Consider the following 26,692-nt stretch of genomic DNA (forward strand, 5'->3'; position numbering starts at 1 on the left):
ATAACCCTCAAGAACGGCGACAAGGTCAAAGTCAACGGTAAAAATCCCTTTCTGTCCTCATTCTGCCCCGCGTTGACCCCTGAGTCGTGGTATGCAAAGACCATGTTTATTGCTCCCCGACCTGGTCCGTTCGCGACGGCACCCCTTACTCCGTCGGCCGCATCATGGAGTTCCTCCCGCCCGAGGGCGCCCACGCCGCGAATAAGGGCAAGGCGAAGGAGACGTACACCCGCGCGCGCCTCGCGTGGTATTACCGTCCGAGCGACGTCAGCGATCGTCCCGTGCAGGACCCGCGCCTGCTCCTAGCCGCTATTTACTCCGAGGTCTGCGATATCAGCCAGCTGCGCTCGCGGTGTTTTGTCGTTCACCGCGACAAAATCACCGATCTCGCGGGCTGGAAGAAACGCCCCGACCGGTTTTACTTCAATCGGCTGTTTGACCCGTACATTAACAAAGAGTTCGAGGTCATCCAGGCCAAGGACATCCGAAACGGTAGGGCAATGTCTCGTTTAGGGATTTTTATTGCTTAGTGTAGTAAACCGTCTCTGTAGTACCCGACATCGTCAGAGACACGCTCAACTCGCGCTACGAGTTCGTCGTGGCCGAGAAAGAGGCCGTTCCTGACCTGACAGACCTTCCTCGCCTCTGCGGTACGTGCAACACCTGGTGCCCCACGTAAGCCTCCCCTCCCTCCCCTCCCTCTCTTATTTTTCGGATTTTATCGGCCTACTGTTCCTCACCGAGAACCGACTAACTGACCACTCGCCCCGTCGCACACCCCACGTGAACGCGCAGGCCCGAGACGGTGCAGTGCGATCGGTGCAAGAAGTACTTCCACATGGGCTGCGTGCAGCCCCCGCTGCTCGCGAAGCCATCGCGCGGGTACGGCTGGACGTGCGCGCCGTGCTCGAAGCGGCACGCGGAGGAGGTCGACAGCCACGACGTGCGGCACCCCGCGCCGGCGCAGACGAAGCCCAAGACGAACGCGCCGGCGCCGCGGGGCAGGGGGCGCCCGCGCAAGGACCGGAGTCTCGCCGAGAAGGAGGAGGCGAGCGAGGTCAAGCACTTCAAGATGTGGCCGTTCCGCTACTTTGGGTGCGTAGCTCCGCCTTTCTGTCTCCTCCACCTCCATCTCATCCCTGCTCCTCCACCTGGTTTTCTCTTATGACCGCGGTTTCTGACGTCTGAACTTGCTTCCTCGGCGTCTTGGCAACGCATCCCGTCTGCATGGGCTTCATTTCATTTTACGTGTGTACGTACATATGCTGGTGCACGACGGGACGGACGTGCGGATGGGGTGGGCGTGCAATCGTCTGCAGGCAGTACACGGTCGCGGAGGACACACTAGGTGCGTGCGGGGGCTCTCTTCTCTTTTGGATGGCTGGCACCGCGGAGTCTCACATGGAGTCTGTTGTCGTGTTCTCTTGCGTCAGACCCTGACGATCTCATCTTTCCGCGAACGGCAACTCGGGTGGGCCCGAAGTACCAGGCCGTCATCCCGGGAAGCACGGAGGGCATCTCCATCCCTGGTACGCACGTTATTAATCGCGTTGTTATATGTTTTCTGATACATTGCTCATGTAGTACCCACAGAAGAGCGCGGCGGGGATGAGACGATCGAGGTCCTTAGTGCAGTGCACTCCATGTCCAAAGAAGAAGGTCGGTATTTTTAGATCTTCGCTCGCCTAGATTGTCATTAATTCTTGCATTATTTTTCTCCATTTCTTGCACAGCTGACGAGGGTATGTTTTTCTCTGCAACATATTTTCCTGTCCTGTTGAAAAATTGCTTATGACCATGAACCAGTCGACGAAAGGATGAAGACCCTGACGCGGAAGCAAGAGCTTCTGCACAGCGTGGACTGGCTCACCGAGGCTGTGCGCCGCTTTTCCCAAGCGTGGCTGGCTGGCCGCGGGGGGTTCACCGTCGACATGAGCAGCAACACCCGCCAGGAGAAGGTATATACGCATGCATCGTCTGTTATCTCTTTTGCAAATTTTTTGCTTCTTGCAGTGGAAGAGGGGTGAAACGCGGTACACAGACAGACCGTGGTCACCGGACGAGGTCGCCGCGTTTGAGGATGGCATCATGGCCCATGGCGCCGAGCTCCGCGCCGTCTGTGAAGAGGTTGCGACGCGCCCTATGCCAGAGGTCGTTCGCTTCTATGGACAGTGGAAAAAGTACGGTCCCGTTCGCTTCTTTATTTCGCTGCCGTGCCTGAACACCTTCATCTCCATTTCTCGTCGGACAGCTCCAAGCTCAAGGAAGAAAACGCGCGCCGCAAAGCGCGCAGCCTCCTCACCAAAGACGCGGACAAGGAGCCCGCAGTGAACCCCGTGGGCAGACGGCCCGGCATCGTAGCCGACGACGACGAGGGCTCGATCGTGCACGGCAACGGGCGCACCAGCTACAGCTGCGGCGCGTGCCGCACGCGCGACTCGCCCGTGTGGTGGAAGGCGCCCAAGGGGCTCGTGACGGACGTGCTGTGCGACGCGTGCGGCACCAACTGGCGCAAGTACGCGGACATCAACGTGCGCCCGGTGAGGGAGGAGACTGCGGTGGTCGCCGGCAGCGTGGTGAGCGTGGTGGGTAAGCCGCCGAAGAACGGCGGCGATAAGCGCGAGGGTGCGATGTTGAATGGGCCGACGTCGAAGCGGCTGAGGGTGAGTCTCTTATTGCTCTCGCATACTTTTCGGTTGAGGATGATGGGATGCGAATGGTTGACATGGCTGTGTAGAAGACTTCCACGGCAACGTCGATTTCTTCACCGCCGCCATCTACAACACCGCAGATGCGCTGCATGGCGTGCCGTCACAATGGCCCGGTGGGAAAGGTCATCAAGTGCCAGAGATGTCAATTCCGGGCTCATGCGGGTAAGAATGTTTATCCCCTATTTTGTACGCGGTCGGCTCAACTCAATAATCAAATCCCAATCAGGATGCTGCGGCGCCGTTCTGGATGACAATAACGTAGAGTCGTGGACGTGCGATATGTGTCAGAACGAGGAGACGCTCGAGGCTTCTTTCGTGAGTTTTCTCTTCCCTCTTCACGCGACTTCTAGATCCATTCTAACGCCTATACCTCCCCGTCTTTCCCTTAATTCCAGAGCGGAGCCTGTGTCTTGTGTCCCCGAGGAAAGACGATGAAGAAGCAAGACCTGCAGTCCGCGGACTCCTACCTCCGCGCTGCGAAGCCCACCGAAGGGCAAGGGTGGGCACACGTCCTGTGCTCGGTGTTCGCGCCGGAGGTAACGTTCACTGACGTGTCGAGGCTCCGGTTCGTCGAGGGCATCAGCACTATGCCACAGCATCGCTGGCAGTCTGTGAGTCTTTAGGCGTTGATTTATCGAGCACGTTTGACCATTTTCGTCGCGGTTTCCTACGCTCTGGCAGCGCTGTTCGTTATGCTACGAGGTCAGCGGCGCGACTATCCGCTGTGCAGACTGCGCGGCGGAGTACCACGCGTCATGTGCATGGACGTACGGGCACAAATTCGGCTTTGAGGTTCAACAGGTGCGTATGCGCAGACACTCCCCTCCGCCTTTCTCGCATTGCTGACTCCCATCTTTCCTTCCAATCCATGCATGCACCTCTAGGTCCGCCGGCGCGACGGCACCTTCGTCAACTTCCGCGGCGTCTCGGGCATCATGGCGCCCGTCGTGTACTGCCGCGACCACCACAGCGACACCTCCGCGCGGCGGCAGCACCCGCACCCGCACCCGCACCCGCCGAACCCCATCTTCGAGCTGTGCGACGTCGACGAGGCCGGCTCGGGCGAGACAGCGCTGCAGGTGTACTGCCGCACGTACAAGCAGGCGCCCGTCGCGCAGGCGCACGGTCTCCTCCGCAAGGCGCGCAGGATGGACGCGGTGCTCCTCGCCTCTTACTCTGACCACGGATCTGGCTCTGGATCTGGGCACGCCGCGATGGTCGCCGGCGGAGACAGGCCGGTCACTGCGATTGACGTGGACGACGACGACGACGACGAGGCGCCGTCGAGGAGCGCGTCGTCCTCGCCCGCGCAGCCGCAGACGCCGACGGACCCCGTGTGCAGCAAGTGCAGCACGGAGTACTCCCCGTTCTTCCACTACTACGGCAAGGAGGAGAACGGCGACGACGTGCACATGAGCAATGGCGACGGAAACAGCAACGGCAACGCAAACGGAAACGGCTTCTCTGCGATGCCGGTCGCGGCTGTGTCCCCGAGCTGGACGTGCCACCGGTGCTTTACGAACGAGCGCAAGACCGCCATCAGCACCATATTCTGACGGACGCTCGCTCGTTCGTTCGTTTGTCATTTTGACCAGGCTCTAGACCCCTAATTCCCCTTCTCAATTATGGATGTATATCGCTATGCGCACAAAACATAGGCTACCTCGTTTGGCTACGTAATCATTAGTTTGGACCCTCCGACGTGCGGAGAGGTTCCGGGGGCGGTTGTTGGATAGTAGCGCTTCGTACATAGAGATTGTGAGATGGAGATGGAGGGTGGAGATGCACTAGGCTTCAGGGCGAGACGATGGTTTACAAAACCAAAACAGGAAGAGACAGCGACGAGCGGGTAGTAATGATGGATATATCACGTCGACGTATACGTAGAGTTGATTGAGATTGGTTCAGCAAAAAAGACAAAAGAGCAAAATAAAGAACTTGATTTCTGACAAGACAATGGGGGTAACAAGGAGACGAACAAACAAACAGAGATTCCAAATAAGCACAACTGTTAAATAGATACTTAGTATAAGAGGGTCCATGCCACCAATGCCAGCGTTACTAGCTAGCTAGCTAAGGTATAGTAGTAGTAGTGGCTCTAGGTTTTGACCCGCTTGTAGTACAACACGTATGCCGGACGGCCCTGCAAGCGACATTGCATTCAGCTTACACGCGCTCACAAATTCAAACGAACAACAAGAAAACACGTACCACAACCTCTTTAGCATCCGTCGGCCGCACACTACTGTCATCGCAGTACGCCCAGCCTCCTCGCGAAGCAATGAACGCGGTATCTGAAACGAAAGACCAGTCAACACAACATTACTCCTTATCAGCACCGCAAACACCCGAAAGAAACTTACAGTGCCCATTGCTCAGATTCCCAAAATGATTCGTCACGCCGTACAGATCATACCGGTACGGCGGCATCTGCGTGCGCGGGTCGTCCAGCGACGGGCCGGGCGATCCCGAGCCCCCAAGCTGCGGATATCCATTGATCAGGCCGCCCCCGGCGCCAGACGACGACGACGGCAGCGCGGGCTTGTGCACGCCCGGCGGGAGCGGCGGCGGCATGTAGTTCGTCAGGTCGAGCCCCTTGAGCGGGAAATCGACGACGTTCTCGATCTTGTCCGAGAACGGACCCTTGAACGAGAAGCGCTTGAGGTGGATGAGGAGGATGGGCGGGAGGCGGGAGAGCGAGAGGAGCTTCGTGGCCTTGCGCAGGGTTTTGCAGTTCGGGCAGTGCCTGTCGTCGCATCAAATACATCAATCAGCATCCGCGTTCGCCCAAAAAGAGAGTGACATACCAAGCCTCCGACTTCTCCAACACCTCCTCCCTCACGAACGCGTCCAAACACGCATACAAGCTCACCTTCGCCGTCCGGCTCGGGTTCGGAATCGGCAGCGAGAGATACATAAACGAGTTATACGTCGTCGACGTCTTGTGGCACGTCATGCACTCCATCCTATTCCGGAACTGGCCCTGGAAAAAGTCCACGATCACGCTGTCGTTGCGTATCCGGTAGATCGTCCACTCCTGCTCCCCCGCGATCTGCTGCGGCAGCCGCTCGAGCTCGGCCTCGCGCTCGGGCGTCGGCTCCGACATCGCGGGCTTGTGCAGGATCCGGTTCAGGTCCTCGTGCAGCCCGTCGAGCAGGAAGGAGAGGAACTCCTGCGAGTCGTGCTGGTCCGAGCCGCCAAACTGCGGCGCGTGCGCGCATATGGATTTCTGCAACACGAACATCACGAGCTGTCAGTACATGCCACTCAAACTCCATCCGCCGCAGCGGGGGAATGGGAAGACAGAACGTACCCGGAAAACACCAGGATTCAAATACGGCAGCTCCGAATGCGACATCTCATACACGAACCCCGCAAACGCCCGCGTCAGCTCGCCCTTCGTCCCCATCGGATTAAGCATGTTCACCGCGCTCTTCCACCTTCCGTCCGTGAAGAACCGCGCAAACGGCACCGTCGCCGCCAGACACTGCAGCGTCGAGTTCATATAGCACGTGTTCCCCAGGTTCTTCAGGCCCGCAGACGCAGGCTGCATATCCGACCAGTACGTCACGGGATAGTCCGACTGGATCGTCGGCGGCCTCGGGATCACCATCCCTCCCGCATTCGCGGCCGACGTCGACGCGATGCTCTGCACCGAGTGCCGCAGCTCGCGCCGCTCGCTCGACGGCGACGCGACGGGTGGCGGCGGGCGTAGAATGTGCTGCGACGACAGCGTCGGGTAGTCGATCGACACGCGCTGCGGCAACGCGTATCCACCAGAGGCGGCGGCGGCGGAACCCGAGCCGGTCCCCTGCGCGTCGATGTACTCGCTTCGTCTTCTCGAGAGCGTCGATGAGCTGATGGACGCCTGCGGGGGCATCGAGAGTCCGCCGAGGCCTACGGCGGAGAATGACGATTGAGGGGATGATGCACCTGTTCCGGTAGTTTGTGGGCTGAGCGCGCGTGCGGGGAAGGAGGGGTACTGGATGGGAGAAGTGACGCCATTGAGGTGTGGGGAGGGTATGCTTGCAGGGGCAGAGGAGCCCTACCAGTCGGCGGCAAGTCAGCAGTGAACACGGGCGAGGAAGCATCGAATGGGAGCTCACGTTTTCGAGACCATTATACCCATACGATATACTGGACCGAGCCTGGGGTGGCCGACGCCCCACAGAGACAGGGCCGTTCAGAGGCGCCTCTGGCAGCCGCCTCCGCTCCTCTGGATCTGGTGACACCTTCTTCTCACCCGAAATGGACACAGGACCCGCCCCGTTGACCTCTGGCGGAGCCTTAAAGAATCCAGTCATAGTCGGTGGCGGCGACGTCACCGGCATGGAGGGCGTAGCTGGCATCGACGACCCCGAGCCCGACAACGACGGCCCAAGCGGCGACGGCAGCGGCCTGCTCATCCTCTTCGCACTCGCACTCGCACTCGCACCCCCATCCACCACCAAACCATTCGACGACGGCGCCATCGACGGCGAGGACGCGGCGGAGGACGACCCAGCGCCATACACAACCTCGTCCTCCCCGACCTCCCTCTTCCACGCGCGCAGCCCGCCAATAAGCAGCATCGGCGTGTGCTTCAAGATCTTCCTAAACTCCTTCTCATACACCGCCCGCGCGAACGACGAAATCGGACCAGACGCGCCGTCGTACGTCTCCGACGCGTCGTCGTACACCACCACCACATCAAACTTCTCCCGGTTCGTGAAGAGCGCCCACTCGGTGCGCGGAGCGACCGTGAGCGAGTCTTCGAGCATCACGCCGGATACACTGCGCACAATACATTAATTAGCATGTGACGAGTCATACAGCCGAAAAAGAGTGAGACGAGGAACTCACTTCGCGCGCGCCAGCACCGTCGACTCGATGCACACAACCGCGTCCCCGCGTATATGCTCCCGCTCGAACGCGTCCCGCGACCGGATATCCACCAGGAGCACCTTCATCCCCGGCCGGTTCATGAAATCGTGCAGCATCCGCGGCTGGATCGAGTTGGACACGGGTATCGTCGGCTTGTCGCTTGATGACGGTGCTTGCGGGTACGCGCCGCTAACACCATTCGTGGCCTTCGAAGGCACAAGCGGCGACGAAGAAAAACCGCCTCCACCAAGTGATGGCTTGTTCGTTATCACAGGCGAGCGGGAGGGCGAGGCGGGCCGGCTGATGAACGAGTTCGTGATGGGCGTGACAGGGGTGCTCGATGGACGCGGGCCAGGGTCGATGGACACGACGGGGAAGGACTTGAGAGCGTTTGGCGGGAAACCGTCCAGCTTGGTGATATCGTTTGATCCGTTCGAGTATCGTCCGCTACTGGACGCGCTCCCACCGGTTGCCTGCGCCTGCGGAGCGGATGGGAGATGCAGGTTGGACATGCCCTCGTCGAGCTCGTCGATGGAGGGGAACGCCTGCGAGAACTCGGATAGGCTAAGTCCTAGGTTCCTGGGAGATGATGAATCTGACGTTGGGGACGGCGGGCCGAGCTGTGATGGCGGAACGACGGCGTGGGGTGATGGGGTAGGTGCGATTGTGGTTGTGGGTGTAAACGCAGTCGACGCTGTGGGCGGCGACATGAGGCTGTTCATGAGACTGCTGATCTGGGGCGCAGGCTGGGGTACGGGCGAGAGAGATGGTAGTGGGGCATGGGGTGGGCTGGTGGGGGAACGGAGGGTCGGGGACAATGGCTGGGTCTCCCTTGAGAAGCGTTTCGTGGATCCGAGGGAAAGACCTGCTTGGTTCAAGGACTTGACACGATCTGCGATGGATGTGCCCATGTTCTTGGCTGAGTCGTCGAGGGGAACGCCGGTGCTGGTGCTGTTCAAAGCGTAAGCGAAGTCTGGTGAGGATAAGGTGGAGAGATTAAATGCACCTAGGCGCCGACTTCTCCATCTCTGCGAGCTTCGTCTCGAGGGTATCCACGCGTTGCTTAAGGTTGCTTCCATCGTGCTGGAGTGTTCGCGTTCGTGAGTACTGGGCGCCGGCGGAGACACAAATAGCAGCTGACCTGCTGAAAGTCCAAGAACTCCTTGAACAGCACTCCCTTCTTCCCCGGCTGTCTCTCCGCGTTAAACTCTGCGTGATCCATAAAGATCTGTGCCAGACACCCGGCCATGGTGTACGCGCTGAGAGCGCCCTTGAGGTCGTCGTTGAGTTCGCATGATTGAGCGCGCTGTGATTGGGTGCGGGCGGAGCGAATGAGACTAAGGGCAGATACACCGCGGGCGTTCTTCTGTGCTGTCTCCTTTGCCCTCTCCTTGATCTCGGAGATGTTCAGATTGTCTGCTGCCGACGCGACACCATTGAGCATAGCTGCGTCTGATGACGTCTGGTTGGTGCGTGGGTGGTGTGGGGTGTTTGGCTGGTTGGGGGATCCGTAGGGTCCTAGAGGCGACGATGGTGGCAAGGCGAGTACACCGGGCATGCAAGGATATGACTTAGATGGGTGGGCGAGTGGAGGATATGGGGAGGAGGAGCATAAGCACACCGCAGCTGGCCACAGTCACTGGGAAGCTGACCACAATCACTTCCGATTCCCGATCATAGCACTGCCTGGGACTGTCACATGTTTGTCACAAGTAATATGGCACTACGTCACACGGCGCGTTACCCGCCAGATACGCGTCCGAGTCAAACGCTCATCTAAATTTCCTTTCATCTAGTTCGCGATGACGAGCCAAAGCAACTTGAATCCTCTGCCGGACACCAACTTCTTAGCATTTGTCGCGCATGCTCTTGACGTGGCCAATAACACAGAAAAGCGCCAAAGGCCCGAACGCGATTGCGCACAAAAGCGCGCCCAGGCCGACATCTTGGATAGCCTCGCCTACATTGCTGTCTGCGAGGAGAAACACCACGTCGTCGCCACAGCGGCTCTACTCCCCGGTGGTTCTTCCACAAACCGAGCTGGGCTTGAGATCCTCGTCTCAGAGAACGGGACAGCGAGCCAGACCGTAATCGACCATCTCCAGAGCGTCTTGGACCGTCTCATCCTCATCCGTAAACAAGCTGAGCCACTCTTTCCAAAAAGCCGCCTCTCTCCGCGATTTCCAGAGTGGATAGACGGCGATGCGCCAAATTTAAACGCATTCGAACGGTCCCTTGTCGACCTGGAGGTATCCATCCTCCGACACTCGTGGAAGAAGCTGCGGCGGCGTGCTACGAAAGACTCGCAGCATGTCTTCGCCACTGACACCGCCAACGACGTGTGCGATCCAAATGCCATGGACCGAGTTGCCCCCGATCAGCGTCCACCCCTGGCAAAGCTCCAAGCATCGACGGACGAGGAACGAGAGTTGATCTCAGAGGTGGTACCGGCCTTGAGCGTTCTGGCTCGGATAATCCAGACACAAGCGCCCACCGACAACGACGTCAGGAGCGTCCGCGGGATGGTCCTCTGTTTGGAAATATTCCGACAGAAATTCGAAGGAAATACCAAATTTATGAAAAACTGGAATCGCTATACCCGCCGTGAGTGACTGTCATAAACATTTCGAACTAACAATTTCTACGTATACCTATAGTCCGCCTAGAATCACAGCAGGCAAACATAAAGAAACCTCCAGATTTTCTCAGGTGGTTGACCAAGCTTACTGCGATCCACCGGCACTATATCCGCATAGCAAATGTTGCGGCATCGAACACATTATTGGGAACGCTGCTGGTCGACCGCCCAGTTGTCAAAGCAGTGGAAAATACAATACCTTGCCTCAAGCTCGTAGTTGACCACCAGCGAGTGGAAGACGTGCTAAGATGCACCAAATGCAAGATTGAAGCGTCAGGACAGCGGACGGTTGGTGGGCTCGTCAAAATGCTCGCGGACACTCTCAACCTCGAGTATAAAGACGAAACACTCGGTACGTCTCATAAAACCTCCTCGATACAGTCCGACCTTCTTCAACGCGTTAGATCCCAGTTGTCGAAAAGCCAGCGCCGGTCCACGGTGCGTGCAAGCTCCTCGCCGCCACCCACGGCCGTGCGGCGATCGCGTACATTGGCGTCTCGAAACAGGCTCCATGCGCATTCTGCGACATATACTTCGAGGCCTACCGCAAAGCGACGAAGACGCAAATCATCACGGGCAGCGCTGACTCAGACCCACATGCTGGCAGCCGCAACCAGACTCCTTCAGCCGCTCCATGGGCATTTCCACATCTCCGAGTGCCGGAGCTGGACACCGAAATCGAAAACCACATCCGCCCGCACCTCCTTCGTAAGATCAACGAGGGCTGGGCCCAGTTCGGCCGGCCATCGAGGTCTTCGCAGAGCGCCGATGTGTACGACTCTGACGATGATACGAGACCGATCTTTGGGATGTGTGCGTTTTATTTCTCATTCTCGCTGCTGTCAGGACATCAGACTAACATGTTCCTGTGATAAGGCGATGAAAAAGCATTCCGCAAAAAGGCTATGGCCGAACAGAGACGACAACACGAGAAGAGATGCGCGGAGTATAATTCAGCCCTCGGAGCCAAGGGAGGCTGATCGTTAAGTAGGAGTCGTCCCCTTGAATAGCTTGTCTCATTGCCCGTTTGCCTTTTGTGCTTTTCCTGCTTGGTCTTTAATCAGAATAAATCTTGGTGGAAAGGGCAATCGTATGATTCTTCGCTTGTTCTTGGAATAGAGTGACTGGACGGTAGGCATTAAGTTAATCAACGTTTATTTGAAACAGTCTCCGTAGGCTGAATATCTAGTCTAGCTGTGTCCTTGACCTATAGCACTAGTTTCTTCACACATCTCTTGCCCGTCCTGTCTAGCTCCTCGGGGGTCGGTCCCTGCCTCTCGCTGTCCGTATGGCTGAGAAGGCCGTTGAGATGGCGGACTAATACACGCATCTTCGCAGCATCTTCTTCCGCGACTTCCGAACCGGCCCCCCTGAATAGGACGCATTCTCCACGAACGCCTGGGCGCCAGCACCGGACCCACCTACAGAACCCGTCGGGGCCGCACCGCGTCCGAGTCTCTGGAACGGCGGATACATCGACACGCCTCCACTGACATGCGGTGCGGCGGCATCACTGGCTTGAGCTTGAAGAGTACCGCCACCGGCGCCCGCACCCCGGCGCGCCGCATCTTGCCTCGAGTTCCTGGATCCGGAGGGATACAGGTATAACGAAGAAGTTTTGCCTAAGCTACGTTCTTCCCGGTCCGCTTACCGCTTCGGTCCGGCTCCCGTTTCTCGGTTATTATTCCATCTCCTGATCGTAAAACCTCCGATGGGCCCATCCGCTGCCGAACCCTTCTTCTTTCGCGCATATACGCTACCATCAATGACATGGCACCTGGCTCGATACGGCTGTTTGCCGCGGTCTCATCATTTAAAGCACGATGATTGAATGCTCGTTCCCCATCTCCCTGTCTCTAACACCTCTTGCCGCTTATCATGATTCATCCATTACCTCTCCTCATCCAGTGGGACACCTGTTCAGGTGATGGTGTTACCTTTGTTTCGAGTGCACTTTTGCGCGAGAGTTTCAGTTTTCAGTATGCTCGTCGTCTTCGCGACTTAGAGTTGTCCCCTCTTAGTATACATCCTGCCGGTGTATACCTCGTACTAAAAGTAAACCAACTTGAAACATTGTTTGATGCATTTAGGCATTTCATTATAAAGGATTATAAACATTTAGCTAGCTTTAATCATGACGTTGCTGTTGCTGTTTCAATCCCAAGTTTCGTGATCTTGCCGTTGTGGATAATTGGCATGAGCACGGTGAAGGGTGTTGGAAATATCTACAGTCATACCAGGAGCGCAGCGATAGGACGTGTCGAATGCGGATTGATGGTACTACACGCGAATGTACTACACTTGATGAAGATATAAACGGGCTCCATCTTACTGAAGAGGTGGCATCCGCGTCTTAACATTGTCTTAACAATTACAACCCTGTGCTTTTGTTTCTAACTCAGTCAAACAACGACATCAAGTACATTGGTTCTGGCGAGGCTGCTAAAGCTCCAATTGTATACTACATCACAGATTATATTACAAAACAGGAGTTACAGTTACATGTCGGGCTTACTATGCGCTCTATCCATCGATAATGCTTGAAGTTCATATATGATGTCACGCATCGGTACCATTAGTTTGACCTTACCAACGTAATTAGTTACGCACGGTACTCGAAATTGACCTACCACTGCATGAAAGACTACTATATGACACTCAGCTCGGGATATCCGGATCCAGGTGTGCCCGTGAGGGCCTTGCTTTGACGCGCATCGGCGCGCGCCCTGTTCACGATATTGTCCAGCCCGCGCAAAACAAGCTTCGGCTGCTCCCCGCCGCGCCACACCGCGCCGTTATGCGCGTGCCACGCTCTGAGCGCCGCGATCTGGCTCTTCGCGTCTTGTCCTTGTTCCTGCTCTACCGGCGGGTCGGACGGACCCTCTAGGTTCGACAGGGCAGCGTCCAGCAGCGCCTCCGACGCGTACAAGACTAGAAGAAGCTCCGACGCGGGCAGCCGCGCGTCCGCGGGGACGCTGTACGCGTCGCAATAGTCTGTGAACGCGCGGACGGCGCGTTTGACGGTGTTGCTTTGTTCCTTGAGTGCTTCTACGGTGGGTTTCTGCGGCTTCGTGGAGTTCCGTTTGGCAGTGCGTTGGTCTGAGACATATAGCATGCGGGAGAGGGCGCTGGCTGATGGAGGGGGTAGCTGGCGGGGCATGGTGATTTGGGACAGTGATGGAAAGAAGAGTGGAAAGGCGACGGATCCCAATAACTGTTGCTGAGAGAATGTTACGCATACGTTGCCAAACAACATAAAGGCATCCACGCTGCAACGATTCTTAGGACGCAAATACGGGCGTGCCCTTGATGTGAACTCCTTCCACTCCTAGTTTCGCAAATTCCAGTAGATATTGAACCAAATTACTCTAACTGCAATACATAAACGACCGAGTCTGTACATAGTAACAGACCAAGCATCCGCTCGCCATCTGAACCAACCTCTCTACCTCTTCCTCTCCATCGGCTGCACCTTCCACCGCCCCGTCAGCTGATTGCCCCTCAACACCAGCAGGTCCCTAAGCATCTGCAGCGAGTCCCTCACAACATTCAACTTGCTGCCCGCAACCTCGTGCCAGCCAACAGGTACCTCGCACACGGCGATGCCAAGCTGCTTGGCGAGCAAGAGGAGCTCGACGTCGAATATCCACGTGGCTAGGTGCTGCGCGGGGAAGATGTGCGCGGCGGCGCGCCGCGAGAAGAGCTTGAAGCCGCACTGGGTGTCGCGGATGTGGCCAACGTTGACGAGCCGCAGGAGGGTGTGTAGGCCGTACATGAGGATGTTGCGCAGGAGGGAGCGCTGTGTGTTTAAGGGACCATGGTTAGCAAGATGCCGATAGGAGCTATAGGAGGAAAAGTGGGGTGAGGGGAGATGATATGAAGCTCACCTTGACGACGGCTTCGGTCTTGACGAGGTGCGCGCGACTGCCGACAACGACTGCTGCGACGTCCTCGTCTGGAGATGTCCTCTTCGCGGCTGAGCCGTTGGCATTGCCATTCGGCTTTTTCGCATCTCCATTGGCCTTCAGCTCCCCGCGCTGCCCCTGCTCCCGCTCCATCGCGTCCATCGCGTCCCAAAGCAGCTCGAGATCCTCAAAGTTCGAGGCACCGTCCGCATCGACCATGAGCATCCTGCGTCCACGCGAGTGGAGCATACCGTGGCGCACGGCGCCCCCCTTGCCGCGGTTGCGCGTGAGCTCCACGACGCGGATATTCGCGTCCGGGTTCTCGTCCGCCAGGCGGAGAGAGAGCTTCGCCGTGTCGTCCGACGAGCCATCGTCCACAATTAGCAGCTCGTACGTCCGGTTTTGCTTCTTGGCAGGGAGGGAACGGAGGTGCGCAAGCGTGGAGGAGAGCATGGACGGGAGGCGGGCGGTCTCATTGTATGCGGGGATGACGACTGTGAGGTCGACCTCTGCGGGGTCGGAGAGGGTAGGCAGGGGCAGGGATTTTGAGGGGGAGTCGCGTGAGCGGAAAGTCTGTTCCGAGGGGGCGGTCGGGATGGGTGAGGGGGTGAGGAGGACGAGGGCAGTGTAGAGCTGGTTATGCAGTGTACACATGTGAGTTAAAGTGGTGAGGAAATTAGGAGAAACGAAGGAAGAAGGAAGTCAGAGAACAACACATGGATGTCCCGCCCTGCGGTCCGTCCGCGTCAGCTGACGGATTTCACCTCGGGCGTGAGCCATCAGTGCTGCAGGTTGGAACCTCCACATGCATTTAGCCAGTTTGTTGTCGTCAACGCCACGGCGCTATCGCCCGGAAGCGAGCCCGAGCTCGAAGAACAAGGATGAGGGTATTCATCTTTGGGTAGAACTACGTGGGTATGTCGAGGGGAGTGGAGACGCACCGATGGAATGAGGATGGCGACCCCTGTGAGGACGCCATAGAGGACGGTTTGTTGGTCTATCGTGTACATGGCCGTACAGAACCAACGCCCGGAATGCGGAGAGTTGTGAAGTGGTGGTCGCTAGGCAGCCTTAGTTCGGTTCGCACGACATCCGTGAGCAAACTTTTCCTAGGGAAAGGCAGAAAATGAAACCAAGAAGTGAAAGTGAGCAAGGAGAGACGTGTCAAGGAGAGGAAGAGCAGGTGCGTTGGCGGTCGTCGCGGTGCGGAGACGCCGTGAGCGAGTTTCAGCCACGTACCGCTTTAGCCCACTTTCCCACCATCTCACCATCCAATCATCCATCATCTGACACGTGCGTTGACACGGCTCCGCACCGCCACAAGTCATCCCCGCTTCATCTGGAGTCACCGGGAGGAGCCGAAAGAGCTGCCCAGCTCACCAATATAAGGTTTCAGCCTCAAACCCGCCTGCCGCACGCCGTACGCTGCGTGCACTGACTGTCCCTCGCAAGCCTCAAGACCACCCCAAACGACGACGACATGGTAAGCACACCACTGTCAGCATCAGGAGACATGGAGGGGCGCATGCTGACAGAATGGAAAACAAGGCCGAAGCAAAAACCGCCCCCACGAACCCCATGAAGGAGCTTCGCATTGACAAACTCGTCATCAGTGCGTCCCTAACCCATATCACGCCCTTGCACGCCTCTCAACAGCTCACTTGCATCTCTGCACAGACATCTCCGTCGGCGAGTCCGGTGATCGTCTCACCCGTGCCTCCAAGGTGCTCGAGCAGCTCACCGGCCAGACGCCCGTCACCTCCAAGGCCCGCTACACCGTCCGCACGTTCGGCATCCGGAGAAACGAGAAGATCGCCGTCCACGTCACCATCCGCGGGCCCAAGGCTGAGGAGATCCTCGAGCGCGGCCTTAAGGTCAAGGAGTACGAGCTCCGCCGCAGGAACTTCTCCGAGACGGGCAACTTTGGCTTCGGCATTCAGGAGCACATCGATCTTGGTGCCCGCTACGACCCCGGCATCGGTATCTTCGGCATGGACTTCTTCGTCGTCATGGGCCGCCCTGGTGCCCGCGTCGCACGGAGGAAGGAGCGCAAGGCTCGCGTCGGCTGCCAGCACCGGGTACACAAGGACGACACCATGTCCTGGTTTAAGCAGCGCTTCGACGGTATTATCCTGGTGAGTTCTTGTGTTACACTGCTTGCGGTGGACGACGGCTAATATATGGACATGCAGAAATAGATGCATCACCCTCTTTCCCCTTGCTTTCTCGACTTCAGCGATGTATCATGGTCGTCGTATGCACGTACAATACGCTATGCAGTGACTTATGTCTACACCACCCATGTCTGTGCCCGTTCGACACACGAACTACGCACGTCCCAAAATGCAAAACCAAAAAAGCGCATATCTTGTGTGATGTGATTTCCGTCGTTTGTGCCTGGCACTGGGCCGGCACATAGTGTTCCTGCGGTTCGAGAAACCAGCTCAAACCGACCCCTCGCAATAGCCTTTCTTGCCACAATATCGACCAACAAAGAGTTAATCTTCACGGTTTTTAGCCTCTACACAGCGACGAAGTGTGTTATCTGGACTGATAATAAGTGCAAGTCCCCGTTTCATCGGCTTGGTTCCAGCTAGTTCGCCAAGCGCGGCAACACGACGGACACATGCTATTTGATAGAGGTATAGAAGTACTCTTCCGCATGGTCAAGTCTATGTGATTGACCAGGGTGCTTGGCATAATCTTGTGTCGACGGTGCTAGCTACATTGGCATCATTCCATTCTCCACGTACTAAACGTCATAACTTTCATAGATTACCAGCAACAACGAACAGTATGAATCAGGGTTCTGCTCATCAAATTCCAGGACTTTGGACTTTCCCTTGAACATACTGTGACGTTCCACTCTGGTGCAGGTCGGCGCAATCGTAATCTCGTTAATAAAGCTAAAGCACCAGCTTTCTGGCATAACCTCAATGAACTCCGCTGCCCTCAACTTTGTGCTCCTCCAACGACTTGAGCCGCACCTGGCGTTCTCTCCAGTGGTGCTCCATCTCCTTGACGTCGTCAACCAGTCTATCTGTGTCATACTTACTCCACCCTGTTGGGTCGTGCATGTCCAGTGCAGCCCGATAGGCCTCCTTGAGACAATCTGACAAGAAGTTTCCTCGCGCGGTCAGGAACGTGCACATGCGGCACAGGGCGAAATGTGGCTTGACGTGACTGCGGATGGGCCCGAGCGTCGTGAGAGGATACGCATGTACGGTGCGAGCGCTGCGCGAGGATTTCGGGTGGCGTGTAGAGAGACAGACCAAGTTGCTGGTGAGACCCCGCTGCTCGGGAACGATGTAGTATTTGAAGGTCTTTTGGTCTTGAAAAAACTGGGGGTGGGTTGCAGGAAGATACAGTGAGCAGGCGATATTTCAACGTTTACACTTTCGTATCCATGCTCACCTTGCTGAGCTCTTGTACTTCCTTCTCGCTCTTTGTCCACATTTTCAGCAGCGCATCCATAATATGTGGCTCTGGAAGCAGGAAGAACGTGTGGCTGCCGAGCGTGTGGAACCTGCCCAACATTTCGAAGTCCACTGTGATGTGCAAAAGCAGCGGTCAGAGAAGGATGAGGCCTCCGAGTTTGCCGTGATGCACCTACAGAAAATCATATTCGAGGGGCACGCAAAGTCAAGATATTGCCAGCCCATCCCGCGTGTCCACGCCAGCTATTACACATGTGAGCGAGGCAGAATCAAAGAAACCAATCAACGAAACTAGCCGGCTCTAGTTTGCAACCAGCCAAAATAAAAGCATGCAGGACACACGCACGTCTGGCTCAGCGTGCTCCAGCCCAGCTAACAGGCGCGCGACCGCCCCCGTGCGCCTGCCGTTCGTGATCGCACAGCGGCCCCCATTTGGCGCAGCCAATCTCGCCCGCTTGAGCGCCGCAGGCGCAATGTGCGGCTGCGTCGGGGACCAGCGGCCCCAGTAGTACACGAACTCGATGCACGGGATGCGCGGTGGCTTGTACGGAGTCTGAGCGCGGCGAGCGTCGCTCAGGCGGTTCGCGTACGTGAGCATCTGCGAGCGGATGGGCTCGGAGAGGGACCGAGGCACGGGCAGGGGTTTGCGCCGTTTATTGTCTCTTCGAGGAGGGTGGGAGGATGGATGGCTCATGGGGCGCTAGAAGGTCGCTGCTCAGAGGTAAGCCTTGGCGGCGGGAATATTGCTCCTTATATTGTAGTCGTAAAATTGGCTAAATAGGTTGTGATGTCACCGTGTTTTGATCGATTGAAAAAAGAAAAGAAAAGAAAAACAGGGGAGGAAAGACCTACATAGGAGTAACAAGACAGCGAAAGGAGGCTTTGAGGAGGCGCGATGTTAGTGCAAAGCACAGCCAGGTCCCTGGCTAGTGGGCGCTGCAGATCTCGTGTACTGCTCCTCATCACAATCGGCATCTTCATGTATGTTCAACAAAGGGGCGACGGAACGACGATGCCGACACTGGGCCCTGGGTTCATAATGAATTGAAAGCCATCAAACGCAGCCACAGGATGATACGAAAATCACTCATTATATTATAGCTGGTAACACGTGCGTACATGGGCCGACTAGCTCAGTTGGTTAGAGCGTCGTGCTAATAACGCGAAGGTCTTGGGTTCGATCCCCACGTTGGCCATATGTTTTTGGTTTTTGGTTTTTGGATCCATCTTCTCTCCTTCAACCCACACTATCGATGCACCCCTTGTGAAACAATTGATGTACTCCTTGTGAAACACATCAGGTTCGTCTCGCTCTCTTTCCCTACACTGCAAGAACATATATACCTGAATTTCATGTACCCACAATGTACACAGTGTCTGATCTACTTTAATCATATGTTTTTGCTCTGATTTCGAATTCATGTGCGCTACATATGCATGTACCTAGTTTACAGAACCAGGCATTTTGCCCTGAATCGTAGGATCATTTTTTTCTTGCTGAGGTCGGTGATGAGTATCTGAATGGAGGTCATCGACGTCAAGTGAGAATTACTGCATTATGCCGTGAGTTTCATGTGGTTTCCAGCGTAGTGGCGTGAGAGCTTTTGCCTTTTCGCGGGCGTGAAGACTTGGCTCGCGCGGCAACCATCGCTCCCACTCGACCGTCGTGCATCCCACCACCATGACTTCCCTATCATATCCGCTCTTTGCCTTGGCGCAGCTTTTCCGTCACAGCTCCTTGCAGCTCGACAGCAGTGAATGCGCCAAACCGGGAGTATATAGTGTGCTTGTGCTTGCATCGCATGGGGGAGGAGGCTTTGCAAATGTAAGTCTTCCTTCCTCCATTTCCTCGCCTCCTCTGAGCTTTCCCTGTGTTAAAACCTCACACCAACCATAGATATCCCAGCACATCCTTGTGTCTCGATCTCTTTGATTTCACCATCAAGTGATTGCATCTCGCACTTGTTGATGTCAACACTGGGCTGCGCAGCCAGCCTGCCTCAAACCGGGCAACACGCAAAAAGTGACGATGAGGGGCAAGGAATGCCAACAGCGAAGTGCAGTTGTTTAGGCATAGGTGCGTCATATGCGTGAGGCTGGACTTTTGGAGAGAACAGGCTAATAATGCTATGACGATCTAAAGTGGAGCTCCCGCTCGAGTACGAGGCAAGCCAGTCGGTCAGGTTAGGCAAATTAGGTGACCGACGTGCAAATTGCCGAGCTGTTGGTGCGCCTTCTTACCCTCTATTCCTTTCTTTGTAGTCCGCCCGAGCTGACTAGTGAACATGCAGTAACCACAATCGACGGGTCGGCTGTCATTCCACCCCCCGAATCACCTGCACCCCCCCCCCTGCCTGCACGGTGTTCGTTATAGTCTCCATCCTGGCCATCGAACCTCAACATGTCCCGCCCGCTGATGCTGCTAATATTGACACTGGTGTTCTCCTGCACGACAGGATATCGTAGCTTCGCGGTGAGCAGGTTCCGTGCCTCATTTTCTGCCCCTGACATTACTGACACCTGTGACAGGGCCGCCCACAGCCCACTCTGCGCGCTTGCAAGCCGCTGAAAATGCAGCAAACGAAACTGTCAAGGTACCTGACTCCCGACTACGCTTCCTCCCCGTCTCGTGTCAGTATCTATTCTGCATCGAATGCTGGAATACCTATCTGACTAGTTTATCAAGCCCGCAAACAAGGTGAACATACGGTCCAGTGCATGGTCGAGGGCCAGGCGCTTGTCGATCTGCGCACCTTAGTGCCGACACTCTCCCGTCGCCCATTGAGGAGGAGTGCATGCTCGGCATTACGAGGAGCTGGAGCTACGCCAGTATGTTCCGCCAACGCCGAGCTTGATACTGTTACCCGTTGTACACAATGTCCCGTTACCCTACAACGTCGTACATAAATAGAACCAACTCACATGGCCATTTTAACCTGCTCTTGTTGCGTGATGAATGCTGTACTTTTCTATGAGAACCGATGATTATGTGCACGGTGCCGCCTTTTTCCCTAGAAAATTAGGTACATATGAGGTGATTTGGACAATGGAATCGTACGAAAATGACAATAGTTCATTTTTGGGTAAGTGCCTGATTATCACAACAGAATGTCATTGTTCCTATGTATAAAATGAATGATAACTACAGATTTGTACGTGATTAGTGCTCATGATAATCAGGTATGTCCGCGTTCATAGTGGCCTTGTATCGACATACAAACCTCTCGGAACTCGGTTTTCATGCTTCTCATCATAATGTCCACCGTAGCCTTAATTTGCCAAGCAATAACCTCGCCCGTTAACTTGTCTGAGTAGAGATGCCAGAGAAACGCCGGTCCTCGCCGCGCTAAACTCGCTTCCTTGGATTTTCGAGGTTAATCATCTTTTTATATATATTACGATCGACTAAACATCAGCGTCCACAGTTTGAGGGGTACTCCAGTGAAATTCGACATACTTCAAGGATAGGCACCAGAAAGAAATTTCAAAGCAAGTGATCCATCATTGAAGCACGTTTATCCGAGCGTCCTGAACGAATAAGTATGTTCTGAAGAAGGGGGCCTGCTATGTACTGTGTACAACAGCGTATCGAGCTACGTAACACAATGCTAGCAACTAATCACGTTCTTGCGCTGGGCTTCTTCGAGTATGCGTTAGAGTAAGGTATGAGAAACTTGAACGTACAAATAAAAACTCATGAGAATTGGTCAGAGTAGGTACGCGATATGTTCGAACCACTACAGTATTTCTCGAAGGGTACGGGGCTGCATGCATAGTACTCACGAGCGTTGTCCCAGCAGTCTCTACGGCATCTGCTTTCCAAAAAGAAGAGGCTACATTAACTCGTCTGTCCAACGCTACAACTCACGCAACCAATGTATCCAAAACAAAAACAAAAAAAAGTCCCAATATAACAAGAACTATACAAAACAAAAAACCAACAACACCCGCTCACTCCCTCGGCCGATAACTCCACACCTCCATCACCGTCTTGCCCGCGCGCTTACACATAATCGCACACGTCCCCGCGCGATTATGCGCGACCTTCCACACGCTCTCGCAGCCCTCCGTGAGATCGCGCACGTGGCGCCCGGTGGCGGCCTCGTACAGCCGCACGCGCCCGTCGTTGCCGCCCGTGACGAGGAAGCGCGCGTCGAGCTGGAGCGCGGTGACGGAGGAGTCGTGTGCGGCGAGGCGCGTGCGGGCGGTGTATGTGTCGAGGGAGAAGGTGATGACGCGCCCGTCGGCGCCGCCTGTTGCGAGGAGGCCCGCGGGGGCGGGGGGTGAGGAGGAAGAGGGAGAGGAGGGGGAGGAGAAGGCGGACGAGGGGGGAGGGGTGAAGAGCTGCAGTTGGCAGACGAGCGCGGTGTGCCCCTGGAGAAGAGCAATGCATTGTCTGAATCATCAGTTTAAAAAAACACACATTAGCCAACCGCCCGCCAAAAACCGAGCCCGCGACGCACCCAGACCGCGCATCCCACACCCTCACCGTCGTATCCATGCCCCCACTCGCAATACGCACCCCGTCAAACGCCACGCTGTAGATCTGGTGCTGGTGCCCGCGCAGCACATGCACGCACTCGCCCGTGTCCGCGTCCCAGAGGCGGCACGTCGTGTCGTACGAGCCGCTCACGACGCGCGCGCCGCACGCGTCGAGGCAGCGCACGGACTGCGTGTGCCCCTGCAGCAGGCGCAGCCCGACGCCGCGCTGCACGTCCCACACGCGCAGTGTCGCGTCGCGCGAGCCCGTCACGGCGAGCGGGCGGTTGTGCAGGACGCGCACGCAGCGGATGGTGGAGGTGTGGCCGCGGAGTGTGTGGATGCAGTGGCTGTTCGGGAGGGAGTGTTGTTAGCGATCTTGTGGAGCACGATATGTGGGGAGGAGACGGACCCGCTCTTGACGTCCCACACGCGCAGAAGCTTGTCGCATCCGCCGCTGACGACGAGCGCACCGGGCTGGCCCCACCCCTCGCTCGCACAGCCCACATCGCTCGGCTTGCCCCTCCCATCCGCGCCCTCTCCGTCTCCATACGGCCCAGACGGGCGCGGCACATCAAGACCCAACGCAGTCCTCATCGACTGCGGCACAACCGTCTCCCCCGCTCCATCTTCCTCCTCCACCACCACCCGATCGCCCGCTCCCCCCTCCGCCGCCGCAGACCTCTCGCCCGACGACTGCGGCCCGCCGCGCCACGCCCCGCCGCGGCTGACGAGGTGCACGGCCCAGACACCGGACTCGTGCCCCGTGAGCGTGCGGGCGAGGACGCCGGTGCGGGCGGAGAAGACGTGGATGCGGGCGGAGGCGAGGCCGACGACGACCCAGTCCTGGTCGAGCGCGAGCGAGGTGATGACGCCTGCGTCGGGCGCGAGGATGGGCACGCGGTGCGAGCGCAGGAGGCGGCCGCCTTTGCGCCAGTTGCACACTGGTTATTAAGGGGTTAGGGTGGAAGATGCGTTAGCATCGGCGATGGTAGATGAGTTGAAGCGAATGACGCACTCGTGATGTACTCGCGCTGGAAGTGCGTCCGGAACGGGGAGAGCGGGCGCGGGACCGACGGTGGAGCGGTGTGCATGTCTTCGTATGCACGCGCGAGTGCGTCTACGCCTGCCTGTCCTCGGATCGAGAGGCTGGAACGCCTGCGCGACGACGCCGACACAGATCCATTGGAGAGCCTCCGTTCCCCACCCGTCTCGTCCGGTTCGAAATCGAACTCGTCTCTCGCGCCGTCCCCCGCCGCCGCCTGCTCGATCTCGAATCCATAGCGGTCTGTGAGAGTCTTCCAGAGGGCGTCGTCGGCGACGAGGTCGGCCCAGGTGCGGGAGACCTGGGCAGCGCGTGCGAGGGTACGGGGATGGTCGACGAAGGAGAGGATGTGGAGGGCGAGTTCGGGGGGGAGCTCTGTGAGAAAATCGCGCTTGAGGAGGGGTGCGATTGTGGTGGAGACGAAGAGGAGCTCGGAGGGGGTGCAGTCGGAGAGGAGGGCGGCGAGGTAGCGTCTGCGTGCGGGGGCGGAGGAGGCGAGGGCGGCGAATTCGAGGCGGGAGAGGTGGGCTGGGGGGTTGGCGGGTACGATTGGGTGGGGGTGGGGATGGCGGGGTGTTTGGGGGAGGGTGTAGTCTGGGGCGAATACGCCGGCGAAGGAGGGCGGGTTGTGGGGGCGAGGAGAGGGTGCGGGGGTTGGGGGAGATGCGATGGGGATGTAGAGAGTGCTGGCTGAGGTTGACTGGGCCTGGCACGTTGGGGATGGGGGAGAGTGGGGGCGATCGTCGAAGGAGTCCATGTCAGCAGCTGAGTGACTCCCAGGCGGACGAGGAAGAGCTGGATGACCTCACGGGACAGACGAGCAAGACATCCAGAGATGGAAACTGGTTCCCACGCCAATTAGTCAATGTCTAGATTGGCAGGTCAAAGTCTCAAATAATAAAAAATAACACCAACACACACTCCCTCCTCGTGTCCACCGTCCTAGGCCACCCACCGACCCCGACGCTGTCCAAGGACACCCGATCGCCCTCTCCTGCATCGCTCATCTCATCTAGGGCACTGACCTGCTAATCTCCGTTATCGCATCATGGCCAAGGGCAAATCACAGAAAAAGCACAATCGCCCTGCTAACAAGTACGTCCACCTTCTTCCCCCTCCCCTCCCCGACCTTAGATCAGCATGCCATCCAGGCAGAACGGCCCAGCTGCTTCTCCCACGTCACCCAAAGAGCCCACCTCCCCCGCCACATCACGTCCACTCCCAACACCCAATGGCGACGCCGTCCCGCCCCCAATAAACAACGCCACCAAGCCAGATGAGGCGGCGCCCCCCGGAGACGACCCAGACAAATCCGCGGAGCAGATCAAGGAAGAGGGCAACGTCGCGTTCAAGGCCCAGCGCTACGGCGACGCCATCGATCTCTACTCAAAAGCCATCGGTGCGTCACACCCACTCGCCCATTCCACGCTTACACCGCCGCACAGACCTCGCCCCGCACGAAGCCGCCTACCTCACCAACCGCGCCGCCGCCTACATGGCCCTCAAACGCTTCCGCCCCGCCCTCGCCGACTGCCAGTCCGCCGCCACCCTCCAGTCCACCTCCACCACCGGCACATCCGGCGCCCCGCCCAAAACCCTCCTCCGCCTCGCCCGCTGCCACCTCGCCCTCGGCGCCCCGGATCCCGCCTCCGCCGCCCTGCGCGCCGCACTCGACACCGAGCCCGCGAACGCACAGGCCCAGGCGCTCCTCGACAGGGTGCGCGAGCTCGAGGCGCACCTCGCGACGTTCGACGGCGCGCGCGCGCGGGGCGAGTGGGCGCTCGCACGGCTCGCGCTGGACAAGTGCCGCCAGGTCGTGGAGCGGGAGGGCGGCGAGGTCCCGCTCGAGTGGCGCCTGTGGAAGGTCGATCTCGAGCTCGCAAAGGGCAACTGGGACGGGGCGAGCATCAGCGCCAAGTGCGTGTTTCCCTCTCCTCTCCCTGACTAAACTAGCCATCGCGTTTCCTCGCAATGCTGATCCCTCCTCGACCCAGCGACGCTCTCCGCTACGCGCCCCAGTCGCCCGAGGCGCTCACGACGCGCGGCCTCGTCCTCCTGCTGTCCGGCAAGCTCCCGCAGGCAAAAGACCACGCCGCGTCCGCGCTCCGCCTCGACCCCGCCCACGCCCCCGCGATGCACCTCCGCAAACGCGTGCGCGAGATCGAGCGCCTCAAGGAAGAGGGCAACGCCGCGTTCAAGGCGAACAGACTCGACGACGCGCTCAGGATGTACGACGAGGCGCTCGAGGTGAGCATTACCCCCCCTGGGCTTCCTACGCTGGCCGCGGGCGCTGATCTGTCTATCGGGTTCCTCTTCTCGCCCCCGCTCTTCCTGCGATCGCGCGATATGACGGCAGCACATCGGCGAGAGCGACGCAGAAGGCCGCGGCGGCCAGATCCGCGCAACACTCCTCTCCAACCGCGCCACCGCGCTCTCCAAGCTCTCGCGGCACGAAGACGCCGTGCTCGCCTCCTCGCTCGCGCTCGACCTCGCGCCGACGTTCTTCAAGGCGCTGCGCACGCGCGCGCGCGCCGAGCTCGCGCTCGAGCGCTTCGACGAGGCCGTGCGCGACTTTGGCGCCGCGCTCGAGTGCGCCGAGGCCGGCGCGGAGACGCGCGCGCTCAAGGCGGAGCTGAAGAAGGCGGAGGCGGCGCTCAAGCGCAGCAAGAGCAAGGACTACTACAAGATTCTCGGTGTGGGGCGGGAGTGCACGGAGGTGGAGATTAAGAAGGCGTATAGAAGGGAGAGTCTGAAGCATCATCCGGATAAGGTGCGCTTTTTTCCTTCTTCTTCTTCTTCTGTGTGTCACCGGGACTGACACCGTGCACCCGCCAACGACACAGGGCGGCGACGAAGAAAAATTCAAACTCGTCGTCGAAGCACACGCCGTGCTCTCCGACCCCCAGCGCCGCGAGCGCTACGACCTCGGCGAGGACGAGGACGGCGCGTCCTCGATGGGCCCGGGTGGCGCCGACATGGACGACATCGCGCAGATGTTCTTCCAGGGCGGGTTCGGCGGCGGCAGCGCGGGCGCGGGCGGTGGCAATCCCTTTGGAGGCGGGGGCGCGGGCGGGTTCAGGTTCAGTACCGGCGGGCCGCATTTCCAGTTCTGAGTTTTTTTGATGTTCTACGTTACGTTATTTACCGCTTTTTTTACTGTACATACGCGTCCCGCGTCCAGGGTGGAGGTGATCTGCCTTGGTGGCGCACTCTCGATATCTTTTTGTGCTTGGATTTCTTGACGCCCGGCCGGGACTTGCGTGCGCGATGCGTTGTGTGGTCGTGAACCTGGATGATGAAGCATGTACGGACCAAAAAAGGAGGAGAGCAAAAAGGACATGGCCAACGTGGGGATCGAACCCAAGACCTTCGCGTTATTAGCACGACGCTCTAACCAACTGAGCTAGTCGGCCGGTGCATGCTAATTTCCCTCAGAGGCTCAGAATCGGCCGCGAGCCGAGGCAGACGGTGCCCATGTTTCCTCTCATAGCTATGGAAGGCTATGGACTCGGAAGTGTACAAGGCAGGGAGGGGAGTCCTACATTGGCCAGGCTCAGAAGGTGCACTGAGATGGGCTATTGGAGCGAACTACAATTCAATATGCAACGATCGCC

The 26,692-nt window shown here is 57.8% G+C and overlaps 8 protein-coding genes and 2 non-coding genes across 10 annotated transcripts; 5 read left to right on the plus strand and 5 right to left on the minus strand.

The window, feature by feature from the left end:
• Positions 1–164: 164 nt before the first annotated feature.
• On the plus strand, positions 165–7,752 carry CONPUDRAFT_112361 (uncharacterized protein; the record flags this gene model as incomplete). The annotated part of the gene is made up of 21 exons (XM_007776343.1): positions 165–492; positions 552–675; positions 796–1,095; positions 1,320–1,348; positions 1,434–1,529; positions 1,585–1,659; positions 1,734–1,742; positions 1,807–1,958; positions 2,014–2,180; positions 2,252–2,663; positions 2,738–2,873; positions 2,938–3,026; positions 3,107–3,322; positions 3,393–3,512; positions 3,596–4,854; positions 4,923–5,005; positions 5,075–5,457; positions 5,519–5,940; positions 6,025–6,756; positions 6,818–7,484; positions 7,554–7,752. The coding sequence occupies 15 exons, from the start codon at positions 165–167 to the stop codon at positions 4,265–4,267; spliced, it is 2,925 nt and encodes a 974-aa protein (XP_007774533.1). The 3' UTR covers positions 4,268–4,854; positions 4,923–5,005; positions 5,075–5,457; positions 5,519–5,940; positions 6,025–6,756; positions 6,818–7,484; positions 7,554–7,752.
• Positions 7,753–9,376: 1,624 nt separating this feature from the next.
• On the plus strand, positions 9,377–11,298 carry CONPUDRAFT_147284 (uncharacterized protein; the record flags this gene model as incomplete). Its single annotated transcript, XM_007776344.1, has 4 exons — positions 9,377–10,178; positions 10,232–10,564; positions 10,624–11,025; positions 11,089–11,298. The coding sequence occupies 4 exons, from the start codon at positions 9,377–9,379 to the stop codon at positions 11,190–11,192; spliced, it is 1,641 nt and encodes a 546-aa protein (XP_007774534.1). The 3' UTR covers positions 11,193–11,298.
• Positions 11,299–12,859: 1,561 nt separating this feature from the next.
• Positions 12,860–13,374, minus strand: CONPUDRAFT_169527 (uncharacterized protein; the record flags this gene model as incomplete). The annotated part of the gene is made up of 1 exon (XM_007776345.1): positions 12,860–13,374. A coding segment is annotated over one exon (515 nt), but the record flags the coding sequence as incomplete, so codon positions are not given.
• A 162-nt stretch (positions 13,375–13,536) lies between these two features.
• Positions 13,537–14,771, minus strand: CONPUDRAFT_132035 (glycosyltransferase family 2 protein; the record flags this gene model as incomplete). The annotated part of the gene is made up of 2 exons (XM_007776346.1): positions 13,537–14,011; positions 14,100–14,771. 2 exons carry the CDS (start codon positions 14,769–14,771, stop codon positions 13,658–13,660), a joined length of 1,026 nt encoding a protein of 341 aa, XP_007774536.1. The 3' UTR covers positions 13,537–13,657.
• A 770-nt stretch (positions 14,772–15,541) lies between these two features.
• On the plus strand, positions 15,542–16,475 carry CONPUDRAFT_85431 (60S ribosomal protein L11). The gene is made up of 4 exons (XM_007776347.1): positions 15,542–15,600; positions 15,666–15,729; positions 15,795–16,252; positions 16,310–16,475. Exons 1-4 carry the CDS (start codon positions 15,598–15,600, stop codon positions 16,313–16,315), a joined length of 531 nt encoding a protein of 176 aa, XP_007774537.1. The 5' UTR covers positions 15,542–15,597; the 3' UTR covers positions 16,316–16,475.
• Positions 16,476–16,921: 446 nt separating this feature from the next.
• On the minus strand, positions 16,922–18,248 carry CONPUDRAFT_147286 (uncharacterized protein; the record flags this gene model as incomplete). Its single annotated transcript, XM_007776348.1, has 4 exons — positions 16,922–17,458; positions 17,532–17,665; positions 17,731–17,797; positions 17,901–18,248. 4 exons carry the CDS (start codon positions 18,246–18,248, stop codon positions 17,051–17,053), a joined length of 957 nt encoding a protein of 318 aa, XP_007774538.1. The 3' UTR covers positions 16,922–17,050.
• A 428-nt stretch (positions 18,249–18,676) lies between these two features.
• Positions 18,677–18,750, plus strand: CONPUDRAFT_t120. Its single transcript has one exon. It is a non-coding gene; the product is annotated as a tRNA-Ile (tRNA).
• A 2,706-nt stretch (positions 18,751–21,456) lies between these two features.
• CONPUDRAFT_112371 (WD40 repeat-like protein) lies at positions 21,457–23,397 on the minus strand. Its single transcript, XM_007776349.1, has 4 exons — positions 23,052–23,397; positions 22,446–22,977; positions 22,018–22,383; positions 21,457–21,950 (listed from the first exon to the last, which is right to left on the minus strand). Exons 1-4 carry the CDS (start codon positions 23,125–23,127, stop codon positions 21,506–21,508), a joined length of 1,419 nt encoding a protein of 472 aa, XP_007774539.1. The 5' UTR covers positions 23,128–23,397; the 3' UTR covers positions 21,457–21,505.
• A 729-nt stretch (positions 23,398–24,126) lies between these two features.
• On the plus strand, positions 24,127–26,306 carry CONPUDRAFT_140111 (TPR-like protein; the record flags this gene model as incomplete). The annotated part of the gene is made up of 6 exons (XM_007776350.1): positions 24,127–24,177; positions 24,360–24,477; positions 24,524–24,995; positions 25,073–25,325; positions 25,435–25,848; positions 25,922–26,306. 6 exons carry the CDS (start codon positions 24,127–24,129, stop codon positions 26,189–26,191), a joined length of 1,578 nt encoding a protein of 525 aa, XP_007774540.1. The 3' UTR covers positions 26,192–26,306.
• A 111-nt stretch (positions 26,307–26,417) lies between these two features.
• On the minus strand, positions 26,418–26,491 carry CONPUDRAFT_t125. The gene has a single exon. It is a non-coding gene; the product is annotated as a tRNA-Ile (tRNA).
• Between the last annotated feature and the right edge of the window lie 201 nt (positions 26,492–26,692).

This window comes from Coniophora puteana (genome assembly GCF_000271625.1).
Source record: "Coniophora puteana RWD-64-598 SS2 unplaced genomic scaffold CONPUscaffold_17, whole genome shotgun sequence".
NCBI classification, from domain to species: domain Eukaryota; kingdom Fungi; phylum Basidiomycota; class Agaricomycetes; order Boletales; family Coniophoraceae; genus Coniophora; species Coniophora puteana.

What these genes read in the sequence shown, in the direction of transcription:
- CONPUDRAFT_85431 (XM_007776347.1), top strand. An exon ending in CATTGACAAACTCGTCATCA is followed by an intron (nt 15,730 to 15,794) that starts GTGCGTCCCTAA and finishes ATCTCTGCACAG; the next exon opens with ACATCTCCGTCGGCGAGTCC.
- CONPUDRAFT_112371 (XM_007776349.1), bottom strand. Translation starts at nt 23,127, where the DNA reads ATGCACACCGCTCCACCGTCGGTCCCGCGCCCGCTCTCCCCGTTCCGG. An exon ending in GTGTGGGACGTCAAGAGCGG is followed by an intron (nt 22,384 to 22,445) that starts GTCCGTCTCCTC and finishes CCTCCCGAACAG; the next exon opens with CCACTGCATCCACACACTCC. An exon ending in GTGTGGGATGCGCGGTCTGG is followed by an intron (nt 21,951 to 22,017) that starts GTGCGTCGCGGG and finishes CTGATGATTCAG; the next exon opens with ACAATGCATTGCTCTTCTCC.